The sequence below is a fragment of the Haliotis rufescens genome, unplaced genomic scaffold, assembly GCF_023055435.1.
Source record: "Haliotis rufescens isolate VD_foot unplaced genomic scaffold, xgHalRufe1.0.p SCAF_15, whole genome shotgun sequence".
Classification (NCBI taxonomy): Eukaryota; Metazoa; Mollusca; class Gastropoda; order Lepetellida; family Haliotidae; genus Haliotis; species Haliotis rufescens.
In genome coordinates this window covers 21,717,820-21,731,247 of record NW_025963835.1, presented here as the reverse complement: position 1 = coordinate 21,731,247, position 13,428 = coordinate 21,717,820, and the positions used below count along the sequence as shown (strand labels likewise).

General features: G+C 40.6%; 1 protein-coding gene across 2 annotated transcripts; it reads right to left on the bottom strand.

Moving 5' to 3' along the window:
- Nucleotides 1-862: 862 nt before the first annotated feature.
- Nucleotides 863-6,777, bottom strand: LOC124135192 (tripartite motif-containing protein 42-like). Of its 2 annotated transcripts, none has more exons than XM_048396298.1 (4): nt 6,710-6,777; nt 2,746-3,925; nt 2,368-2,415; nt 863-1,631 (listed from the first exon to the last, which is right to left on the bottom strand). In XM_048396298.1, the coding sequence occupies exons 1-4, from the start codon at nt 6,716-6,718 to the stop codon at nt 994-996; spliced, it is 1,875 nt and encodes a 624-aa protein (XP_048252255.1). In that variant the 5' UTR covers nt 6,719-6,777; the 3' UTR covers nt 863-993. The 2 variants fall into 2 exon arrangements, with proteins under 2 accessions (XP_048252255.1, XP_048252256.1); XM_048396299.1 differs by lacking the exon at nt 6,710-6,777 and adding an exon at nt 4,539-4,602.
- Between the last annotated feature and the right edge of the window lie 6,651 nt (nt 6,778-13,428).

Sequence of the window (13,428 nt, the reverse complement as noted above, 5' to 3'; positions counted from 1 at the left end):
TTAGATTGTAGGGTCATTTTTACCCATCAGGCGAGAAAAGCGGTGCAATTATTAAATTAGTAATTCTCACTGTGCAAGAGGATTTTTTTTCACGTCAATTGGCTGGATCACACCAAATGTCCCATTATGTGAGATGCAGCACATAACGACGTCACGTCATATCAAGCATAGTTGCAAATATTCAAATATGAAGTCATCCTTTGTGAATGACGTCAGAGAATATATTTACTGAGCTTATATATCTATGTGATACGGAAACCTATATTTTTGTTCATTTCACAAAAAGAAACGTATGTCGTGGGATAATCTCTAAATCATTTGCAATTTCATCTATATATTGTTATGTGAAACACTGATGATAACTTTCTGTCTTCAATTAAAAGAATCAATCAATTAGTACTGCAAAGATATATCAAGAAACATCAGCATTGCGTATTTAGCGTTTCGGTAGACTATGAATTAAAAGTTACAAAAGCTGTTACAGAATATAAAGAAAAATCTCTGCTTGAAGGCAAAGTCTGTTGCACGATTCCGACTATATCGAAAGCAGGTGTCTATGAATCACCATCAATTAGTGATGATAAGGTGAGAGCATCCAGGTCCACCGGTGGCACCCGTCACAAACACATGCAAAAGTTGTTCAAGAGTTCCCCTGCACAAACGCAGGAACATAAGGTAAAGTTTAACAAGGAATTACATCGGCATAATTTTCATCACGTGTCCTCCACATCTGAAATAAAACATAGTAGAGTAGAATTTAAGACACAATATGGTTCGATCCTTTTGGGTGAGCAAGAAAGGATGGGATGAGATGCATACAATGGTCCCTGGTATCTGAACGGGGGGGGGGGGGGGGGGGGGGGATAATCATGAAGTCTTTATTCTTCCACAATGGACGTCGGATTCTGCCCAAGGGACCATCCTCTCCAACGATGTTTTACTGGCTCCTTCTTTCCGCATTTTACACGTTTATTCCCCTGTCCAGTCACCTTCCTATAGAGCTAACAACAACTTGGTCATTCCTTCTGAGAGTGTAATGTTGTGACCTGATACAAGTTCACACGTCATGTTTGAATCTTGGGATGCATCTAGATACGCCATGACCCAGAATGGTCTGTCAAACACAATGTCAGTCACAGACTGAATCACTGTAGTGTTGTCAAGGTCAACAACATTCACTTTACTTCTCCTACCGTCCAGTAGAAAGCCTAGATGTAAGGCACCTGCCCCACCAATTTGATTGCAAGCAATAGGTATATCAACGAGGAGCTTGTCATCAAACCTAACCCAGAGACAGAGCTGGTGCTTATGCTTTGGACATCCTATGATGCGTACACTCAGTCCAGTTGATTGGTTCCAGCAAGTATCTGCGGGGTTGGCAGTCATTGCTGTCTCAAACACCATGCTTCTTTTCTCAGTGACCTGTTTCAAAGAGAAGCTGACTTTCACCAGAAACATCTCTCGGCTTCCACCTCTGATAACCAAAGGTCTTGATGTCAATAGACGTCTCCACGACCTTATTCGACATCCTGTGTCTTGTGGCGGAGTCTTGGGCTTTTCATTTGTTACCAAAGTATCAGAAACAGTGATGTCGTCACTCGCTGTACTGCAGTCCCATTCAAGGAGCGGACCTAGGGAGGAAACAAAAGACAAACCAATAACACAAAACACATTCATTGTAAGTCTAATCCACAAATACACATCATTGAATCAGTATTGCATAACACCCATTCAAGTTGACAGACGCCTCATAACAGAGAATGTTTTTATTAAAATGATACAAGACGAAATATGTATTTTCCACCTCCCATGTATTATTCCTAGAAGTGAAAAAAGTTACATTTCATTTCAGCGAAATATATAGTACAAGACAAAGCAAATCATATGAACAGTTATATGTTTTTTTTTTAAATGTCCTTCATCTATCCATCTATCTTTCACGACTATCTGTAGCTTGGGATTTTTTGTCTGTTCGTTATTTAACGCGGCCAGCTATATGAAGGCGGTCTGTAAATATTCGCGTTTGGACCAGCCAATCCAGTGAATGAGATAATGAGCATCGATCTGCCCAATTGGGATATTATGACAAACAAAATACAAGTCAGCGAGCCTGACCACCCGATCTGGTTAGTCGCCTCTTACGGCAAGCATCTGGTGCTTGTGAAACCGACGAGCATGCGTATGATGTAGACAAGCAAAGAGTCATAGTCAGGGTTAAATTTTGATTCAAACCCATCATCATCAGACACTGGCATAACTGTCGACGGAAATCTGCACAGGAGCCTTACATCACAGGTCAAGCAGTGCCCCTTATGTTGATGGGCACATGAGTAAGATAAGTTGGAGCTTAAATACATGACATCTCACATGAAATGGCTTTATCTCCACTGGAAATGGTCTTGCCCACATCATCGACTGAAACAGATTACAATTTAACTAACTGTAGATTCAACACCTGTCGAATTAAAGATTATGATTTACCTTTATCTTTTTAAAAACTAAATGTTAGTTTTACTTCAACATACTCAAACAAACTACAATAATATATATATATATATATATATATATATATATATATATATATATATATATATATATATCCAATTGTTTACATTTAGTTAAAAAAATATGTCATTAAAAGTAGACATGGGTCATTAGTTGTCACAAATTGTCGAACCACAGCTATCTCATGTCGACAATAACATTTTATAGATCTTTTTTCCTACATAATAAAAAATATTTTACCCTTTTGAAATTCTGCAGGTGTCAGTGTGATGGCATTGTATCCGTCAGTTCCTGGTACATATACCGGCCTCTGTGTTGGGAAGTATGCGACTGACCTTATCAGTCCTGCTCCCTGGATTGCGGAGGAAAGCTGGGTCAGGTTGGCAGGTACAAAGCCTACGCCTGTCCTCGTATATTGTATCTCAATGAGAGACTCCTGCAGCATCTTTGTGAAAGAAGCAGCCGATGATGTCATAATTTGTAGATCTTCTGTCTGGTCAGCTCTACTCCTAATCTGCCGTGTGTAGGCCAAAGAAGACTTTACCTTGTTTCGCAGTTGTTTGGTTGACTCTAAGGCCTCGTTCGTCAGCTTAAAACTATTACTATAAACGTCTTCAAGGTGTGACAAAAGGATGCGTCTTCTGTCCTGAACTTCTTTTATTATTTTATCAAATCTTTGGTCAAGGCTATCTTTGGCAGCTTTCTTGGAATGTTCTAACTCGACAAGTTTTTGTTTTAGATCTGCTTCTGTTCCGCTGAGCTTTTCTACCTTCTCGTCAAGTTTGACAAGAGTGTCGTCAGTGGCATGTGCTATGTTGTGGTGCGCCTCAGTAATAGAAACAACTTTGTGTCCGTTCCCTTTATCGTGCTCGAGTACAGTGCAAGATACACAGATCACAAGTCTGCAGGTATAGCAATAGAACTGTAGTGGCTGTTCGTGTTGGAAACACTGATGCCGGAATTCAAAACTCTCCTGGGGCAAGACTTTCATCTCTTCAAAAGTCACTGTCCTGTGTTTTCTTGTGACTTTGTTCCTTGTATGAGCATTTAGACATATCGAACACAGGAATAATCTGCAGTTCATACATTGGGCAGTGGCTGCTTCATTATCAGGACAATCTGTACATGGCAGACGGATACCTTTCTTGACCTTCAGATGTTCCAGGAACTTAAGAATGAGACGCTCTTTTGGTAGAGACTTCACACCGCCAGGTAGGTTATGTTGGTGCCGACACAAAGGGCATGGTATGATCTGACGTCCTTTGCAGTAGGTCTCCAAACAGGACTCGCAAATAGACTGTACACAGCAGGGCATACGACGGGGCATGTGACTGTCATCATCAAAGTGCTCTGTACATATTGGACACTCAACTAGCTCATCTTTGATCGCATTGACTGAGACAAGTTCCGACATTGTGATCTGTTATATGAAATATATTGACTGCATGAAAAGCATATAAAATAAATTGAAAACAAAATCAAGGATCTAGGAAAGATAATCCAGGAAATATCATTGATGCCAAACGTTTGCACTGCAATCATTTGTACCAACTATTTTGAGGCAATTCATAGAATGTTCAAATGTATTCAATGAAAATATTTCTTCAGGACAGGAACTACAGCCTTCTGGTTGTTTTTGTGATTATATCTTTCAGCTATTGCTGTTCTGTCTACATTGAAAACAGAAATAAATTGCATTAGGTCCAGTCATGGAGGAAACGCATAGAGGCCATGACATAGACTACTTATAGGCATCGTGCGGGCGCCTCCGTTCTAATACTGAGCCATAAAGTTCAGTGAATACAAAATTGCATTCATGTACATGACATCTGGATATATATTTTCATATTTACAGGGGCGATCGGGTCGCTTAGTGGTTAAAGCGTTTGATCGTCACGCCGAAGACCCGGTTTCGATTCCAGACATGGGTACAATGTGTGAAGCCCATTTCTGGTGTCCCCCGCCGTGATATTGCTGGAATATTGCTAAAAGCGGTGCAAAAGAATACTCACTCACTCATATTTACAACTCACTGTGAATATGTCTGTGCATGCTGTTTTGAGTGTGAGGTATCATATATTCTCCTACACTGGTGTGCACTGTCAATGGGGTACAAAAGAAGTCGTTAATTACAGTAACAAGTAATATATTACGCAAATAAAATTCGAATCGTTCATATTACTATCGGTAATCTGTCACGCAATGCCTGATTAACAATAGTGCTGTGAAAGAATGGGGTGTTTTTTATATCTTTTGAGTAGTATATTTGGGGGGTACAATCGTGTGGGGATCGGATATATTACTGGAGAAACAAAACAAGAACCTTTACATTTAAATGGTTTGTTGCTAAAGCCCTTACTGGTACGCCGGTCATGGGTGAGTGAGTGAATTAGGTTAAACGGCGCTTTTATCGCTGCGTGTCACTTCGGTGAAACCCATGAGCACGGCTATGGTGCTGAAAAACCTAGAAACTTAATCGGGGGGAATCGGGATTCGAACCCACAAGCATAGGTTTCTGGTGTATCCAAGGGACGCAACTCTGCACATCGAATCGCGGCGCCTTAGATGACTGGGCCACCCGTGCCCCAATGGTGGTCATGGGGTATACAGTGGCTATTTAACAGATTTCAACATCCCATGTCCAACACCTTTCATGCAAGGAAAATAACATGCTCGTTACATGAATCTGAGGTATTACGTACTCATACGCGGTGCATGTCTCATTTATTTGTGAGAGTGTTAGTGCCATAAAACTAACAAATTTGTTAACAATAACATCTATAACACTCGCGTTGATACGGGATGTCATCGCCAATACTTTATGTGTTTCTTTACACTACATGGCGGCAGCACGTGTGGCCCAGTCGTCTCAGGCGCCACAATTCGCTGTGCAGAGTTGCGTCCCTTGGGCACGCCAGACACCTATAATTGTGGGTTCAAATTCTGGTTGGCCCCGATTATGTTTCTAGGTTTGTCAGCACCATTTCCGAGCTCCTGGGTTTTTCCTCCCATAATAAGCTTACACGCCGCGATATAACTGTGATACTGTTAAAAGCGGCGTTAAACCCAACTCACTCACTTACTCTTTACACTACGTAACACGATGTGTATACAAACCCCATAAGAACTGACATCCTTCCATATAGAATGACGCACAGCTTTCAATCTCCCGAAGGGTATAGTATTACTGACTTTAGGACTACAAAACCCGGAAGTGAGGCAAATGGGGGATACACATTTCATGCGAACGAGTGAGTGAGTGAGAATACTTTTACGCCGCTTTTAGCAATATTCCAGCATTATCACGGCGGGGACACCACAAATGGTCTTCACACGTTGTACCTATGTCGGGAATCGAACCCGGGTCTTCGGCGTGACGAGCGAACGCTTTAGCCACGAGGCTACCCCACCGCCCCTCATGAGAGCGAATAGGATGAGATCGGTGTTCACAGCTTTAGATACTAGGGCTGGGACGGGTAACACGGGTACTCGGGTCGGGTGGATTTAATGACAAACAGTATCAAACACTCTATGTTTAAACTACAAGTCAATGTAATGTTCGCAGTTCTTCCTGACTACTACGACCATCCCTTCTGACTTTTATATGTTTGAATAAAAATTCAACTTCAGTCAACTTCAGTGTATACACCAGATCGTTTTTTACATGTATCTAAACACATATTACCAGAGCTACGGTCAAAGTGTTCCCAATCGGACAGTTTGTACCTACCTCTTGAGTGAGTGAGTGAGTGAGTATGGTTTTACGCCGCTTTTAGCAATATTCCAGCAATATCACGGCGGGGGACACCAGAAATAGGCTTCACACATTGTGCCCATGTCGGGAATCGAACCCGGGTCTTCGGCGTGACGAGCGAACGCTTTAACCACTAGGCTACCCGACCGCCCCCCTACCTCTTGAGACCTACAGCGGGTACCCGGGTAGGGTCGAGTAATAGGGGGTAGTAAATTTGGACTCGTCCCAGCCCTACCAGATACACATACAGTTTTAAGCATATAGCGAACGAGGAGAAGATGTCCCATACCTTTACCAACAGACTTATATCCGGTATAAAAATGCCCTGTCAAAAACAATAACCAATTTCTACATTGTGTCTAAAGATCCTGCCTCTGCCGCCGTGGAGATTCCGGGTTATAACAACAAGCCTCTACCCAAGGATGTTACTCAAGCATAAACTCTCCTCACCTGTGTCATGTAACGTCACTTCAAGCTTCTGCAGAAATCTTTCGAGGGGTGTGTGCAGAACAACAACCCTGTCTGTGTGTCATACACATGCGCCATACACATGCGCACGACTTACTTTCGGTTTAGGGTATCAGGGGGCACATACCAGGTAAGGACAAGCGTGTATCAAAGCACGAGGTAGGTCACACTGGGTTAATATGCGTGCTGTGATCGATAAGTGTCATGATTGCATGAAGCATTTCCTTTACTTTGAACGGAGGGCACGGGTGGACCAGTCGTTTAAGGCGCCGCGATTCGGTGTGCTGAGTTGCGTCCCTTGGGCACGCCAGACCCCATGTGGGTTCGAATCCCGGTTCGCCCCGGGTATGTTTCTAGGTTTGTCAGCACCATACCTGTGCTCGTGGGTTTCACCGAAGTAGTAAACGTCTGAGACCTGCATCACTTCGAGCTTTCCTCCCACATTAAGCTGACATGCTGTGATATAACTGGAATACTGTTAAAAGCGGCGTTAAACCCAACTCACTCACTCTACTTTGAACAGTAAACAGTTACAGGGAAAAATGAATAAATTGTATTTCATGTCATGCATAACTACAGACACAGCTTCTTGTGTGGGGTAACTTCGTTTATGTGTCTATTTTCAAGTCCCATTGTTAAGCTCATATTGCAATATTGTTTGTTGTTAACGTACTAGGTTTTCTCAATGGCTGCTTTTCTTCTTCAGTTGGAGAGTGAATTAAACACATACAGGCAATATATCAGCCACATCGCCATAGGAACAATTTATGAAACTATAAATAACATGCACAATAAAACAAAAGGTAAATAAAACAGATTCAATACAACTATAAAATATAAGATGTGTATGTGAAGATGTTTCCGCGTCCATTCACAAATATTTACCATGAATATTAAACAACATTATTACCCATAGGGTTAGAAATATCTATCCGAGTTCATAAGAATCGTTAATGTACGAGTGAAAATATCATTTCACGCACACCATTCTGGTGTTCATGTCATCGAGACAGCATTGTTGATGTCATTCGAATCTTATTGTGAAGCTGAAGATTCCAGACCTCATTCTATAATTGGGCGGTCGGGTAGCCTAGTGGTTAAAGCGTTCGCTCGTCACGCCGAAGACCCGGGTTCGTTCCCGACATGGGTACGATGTGTGAAGCCCATTTCTGGTGTCCCCCGCCGTGATATTGCTGGAATATTGCTAAAAGCGGTGAAAAACCATACTCACTCACTCACTCATTCTATAATTGTGGTTTACCAAGATGGAGTACATTTTTCTTAAGGGGACCTCAAAAGGATAAAGAAATAATGGGTAATAATATAAAGAAAGTATTATACTCGCATGTGTATCAAACTGATTTTGAGAAACCCATGTAAGAATTCATGTTACGCCTCGCTCTCACTCGGGAAATGTTCGAATAATGATCTCTAATTATTGCAGGCAAACGGAGTTATAATATTGATTTCTCGCTCCTTGAACTTAACTTCTCCCAGTCTAGTTATGATGTCAATTTATTGGATTGTCTGGTCCAAACTTGATGTTTCTACAGACCACCGGACATTGTTGTGTGCGGCGTTACACAACAAACAAACATCTCTCTCTTTATTTTAAATGTTGCTCTAATTATTTCTTAGTTTGACAGTGTAGAGTCATGCTTCTTTATATTTATGGTTTCATAAAAGAGAGCTGGGATTTTATAATATCGCGTTTCAAATTCAACAAATGGATTTGTATGTTTGTTGTTTAACGCCGCCCTCGGCAATATTCGAGCTATATGACGGCGGTCTGCAAATAATCGAGTATGGATCAGACAATCCAGGGATTGACATCGTGAGTATCGATCCACGCAATTAGGATACGATGACATGCTTCAACCAAGTTAGCGAGCCTGACCACCCGATCCCGTTAGTCGCCTCTTATGACAAGTATAGTCGCCTTTTACGGCAAGCATGGATTGCTGAAGACCTATTCTACCCCAATCTTCACGGGTCTGTCCATGCAGGATATCCTCTTATGTCACTAACCTTTGCAAGGTAGGATATCCTCTTTGACATAACCTTTGCAAGATAGGATATCCTCTTTGACATAACCTTTGCAAGGTAGGAGATCCTCTTTGACATAACCTTTGCAAGGAAGACATGAGAAATGAAACGGCTGCAGCAACAGCCAAATTCTCACATAAAAAAAACAGCAGCCACTTTTCACTGGACTGCTAATCGTCTACCAGCAAGTGAGTGGGTCTAGGTTCTTTTATGGTGGGGTCTGTAGCATGCTACTGTATCATGGAGCCTGTAAGTAATCTGGTCCAGACCAGGCAAACTAAAAACAAGAGCAATTATCTGCACCACTGGTTGGTTGGTTTGTTGTTTAACGCCGCACTCAGCAATATTCCGGCTGTATGACGGCGGCCTGTAAATAATCAAGTCTGGACCAAACAATCCAGTGATTAATATCATGAGCATCAATCCACGCAATTGGGATACGATGACATGTATCAACCAAGTCGGCGAGCCTGACCACCCGATCCCGTTAGTCGCCTTTTACGACAATCATAGTCGCCTTTTACTGCAAGCATGGGTTGCTGAAGACCTATTCTACCCCGGAATCTTCACAGGTCTGCTGCACCACTGGGGTATGATGACATGCAATCAGCCAAGTCACAGAGCCTGACCATCTGATCAGTATTTAAGTTGGTTCAAGCATGAGGTAATCAGGATTGCTGTCTTCCAGGTAAATATATAAAGAAGTGCAACTTCAAAAATACATTTTACTTTTTTTTAATAATATTGAAACAGACAAAAGTTCTGATACAAAATACAGACAAACACTCCATGATCAGAGAAAAAAATACTCCATGATCAGAGGAAAAAACAGACTAAACAAATGAGACTGATAAACATAAATGAGAATCACTATAACACATCAACAAGAATCACATATCTTAGTACACAAACTTTACATCAACTGAGTGATGTCATATATTCAATCATTTATTGATAAAGTACATCCTACTTCTTATAAGCAGACAACGCAATGATCACAGGACGCAAGTAAACTGTATATGAAACTGTATATGAACATGGGTATGGATTACACATTCTTAGGCTATCATGTTCGGTGGTGATTCTTTAACCTGTACCAAGCACTGAATATGGAGTGAGTGAGTGAGTGAGTTGGGTTTAATGCTGCTTTTAACAGTATTCCAGTTATATCGCGCCGTGTCAGCTCAATGCCGGAGGAAAGCCTGAAGTGATGCATGTCTCAGACGTTTACCAATTCGGTGAGACCCATGAGCATGGGTATGGTGCTGACAAACCTAGAAACATAATCGGGGCGAACAGGGATTCGAACCCACAATCATAGGTTTCTGGCGTGCCCAAGAGACGCAACTCTGCATAGCGAATCGCGGCACCTTAGATGACTGGGCCACCCGTGACCCCACTGAATATGTAAGGAGCACAACACTATTTGTATATCTTTTGTTTGTTTTGTTTGTTTGTTGTTAACGCCTCATTCAGCAATATTCCAGCTATATAACGGCAGTCTGTAAATAATCAAGTCTGGACCAGACAATCCAGTAATTGATATCATGAACTTCCATCCTTGCAATTGGGATTGATGACATGCATCAACCAAGTCAGCAAGCCTGACCACCTCATCACGTTAGTCACCTCTTACAACAAGCATAGTCGCCCTTTTACGGCAAGCTTGGGTTGCTGAAGACCTGTTTGTATATATAATAATAATAAAGACAGCTAAAATAAGGCCAATAATCCAACGGTTGGCAGATTTTTCTTGTCAAATGTAAAAAAAATATGAGCAATTATTTTTGTAATTTCAAAAAGACATTTTTACCGTTTCATTTTTGTCTCTCAACAGATTGATACATGTTACAACAAGTAATTGTCCGTGAAGAGCTTAAAGTTCATTGGAATTTCTATTCCTCCAAGCTTTGGTGGACATCATTTTTTTGCCAAGGGGAAACATACATTCCTGCTAATAAAATCACAAACAAAACAAGCATTAATGCAGGAGCAATTGGGAAGCAGCCACACGATGTATTTTTCTTCAAGAACATGAAGTAACTGTCAAAATATTTTGTTTGTCATGATGGGTTTTTTTCATCTTTAAAAAATAATGTACCATACAAGAAACAATGCACTTCAACTATCTTGTTTCCATTGATCAGCTTAATTACATATTATCTGAATGACCTAAAGGTCTCTGGCACAGTAATAAAACTGCACAATGTTAACAGGCCTCTACAAAGACTAAGAATGAAAACCTTCACAAGTGTGATTGATTACTGTTCATTATATAGTCCAATTTGTATCAATATGTAACCAAGGTAACATATATATTAAAGCATCTGCAACTATTTACTACAGGCCTGTGGAAGACCAGCTGCGATGTTGTACTATTTCTAAACAAAATAGTCCCAGGAGTTTTTAAATATCTTTGAATTTCTGGTTTATCAAATTATAATTCTGAAACTATTCTCATAAATTCTGGTCTTCCACAAAGATCTTCTAGAAAATGGTGTGAATCTGCTTTAACAAACTTCAAACAAAACAATATTAAAGCATTTCCTCAAAGTTATGCCAGGCTCATGACTTTTAATTTGTAAATTGATACCTTTACATATGCATATGAAATAATTCACTATACCGTATTTGACATAATAAGCGCCCAGGGAGCTCTTAAAATTAGAAATGGGGGCCTCTTATTAGAATTTTGTTTGGGTAAAAAATAAACAGAGTTGAAAGATCGTAAATTTCGTGGTTTATGCTGACAGCCTGAAATGTTTATATACGACAGATATATTTTTCCAGAATTTAACTGCCTATAATTAAGGGTGCATATAACACACAAGTGCATATTATACACAAATAAATAAGTCTTGTGTACATTGATGAATCGGAAGGGGTGCTAATTGGGATTGTTCAATAGCCAATATATAAGCAAATATCGCCGTGGGCATTTATTAAAGCGGGGCGCTTATTACGTCGAATACGGTAAGGATGATTAGAAAATGCAAGAAAACCATAGATAACAAATGCAAACTCTGATTTCAAACCTATAAAACAGAAATCATGTATAGCACCATCCACAACAGCTGTGCCACTTGCTCAAAGTCAAATACTTTTCTGACTGTGTGAATCAGGGATGAGAATAAATATTTTTCCTTTTCAGTTGAAACTTCTTTGTAAAGGAATGTGGTCAATAATTTGGGGGTGTTTAAGGGGGAAGCCATCAGATTTTAACAAATTTGTGGTCACTAATATTTTCGGAACCACAGAAGATTCTCACCCCTGATGAATGAACATCAGACAGTATATACATCAATAGATCATTAATAAGAAATTATTAAAACAAAAACAGGTAATCACAAATCCCCGATAAAAAAAAAGGTTGCACCCTGGTCCTATCAATTTATCAAAGTTGAACCATAGATGCGTAAATTAGTCTAAATAAATAAAATCTCAAATCTCTGATGACTGTGTCATGACTTTACATAAATTAATGACGTCTTGCTGTAAAACATGAGAGGAACATATGTACATAATCTTGCAGTACCCAGTTTGATCACAGCAAGAAACCGGACAAATTACACATACTGTATTCGATATGTAATAAGCACCCATGGCGCTATCAAAATTGGAAATAGTGGGCTCTTGTTCGAATATAATTTTGGTGAGAACAAAAACAGAGTTGAAAAATTGTAAATTTCGTAGTTTATGCTGACAGCATGAAATGATACAAAAGAAAAGTATGTGCATATCATACACGACAGATATATTTTCCAGAATTTAACTGCCCACAATTAAGGGTGCATATAACACATGAGTGCATATTATACACAAATCAATAAGTCATGTGCACATTAATCAGTCGGAAAGGGTGCTTATTGGGATTGTTCACTCGCAAATATATTAGCAAATATCACCATGGGCGCTTATTAGAGCGGGGCGCTTATGACATCGAATACGGTAACACAGGGATTAGTGATGTAGTGTGGTACATGAAGCTTAGAGGTGCTGAGAGTGTTCAGAGATCAACGTTGTGTGGAACATTAAGGATTAGTCAAACACAAATTTAAAATACTTGACATGCACTTGGTGCATATAGACATAAACATGATAAATAGTGCATTGCACTTTTCAATAAAAGGTTGCACAGGTGCATGTTTATACAGTTAAACATACTCATCAAATATGATGTCACAAATTCAATCTAACAATGAAAATAAAAAAATTGACCCTTGATATGACTGACTTGACGTGTTAATTAGAAAGGTCAACAAAGAAGAGACAAATAATATGGTGACCCGGGGATCTCCCAGAACCATTGGTTTCAAAAACAGGTGGGGTAAACAAACCTTAAAGCCAGAAATGCAACTGTCCAATCAAGGCAGTCATTTCCCAGGTGGGTGGGTGGGTGAGTGGGTGGGTGAGTGAGTGAGTGAGTGAGTGGGTGGGTGGGTGGGTGAGTGAGTGAGTGAGTGAGTGGGTGGGTGAGTGAGTGAGTGAGTGAGTGGGTGGGTGGGTGGGTGGGTGAGTGAGTGGGTGGGTGGGTGGGTGAGTGAGTGAGTGAGTGAGTGGGTGGGTGGGTGAGTGAGTGAGTGAGTGAGTGGGTGGGTGGGTGAGTGGGTGGGTGGGTGGGTGGGTGAGTGAGTGAGTGAGTGAGTGGGTGAGTG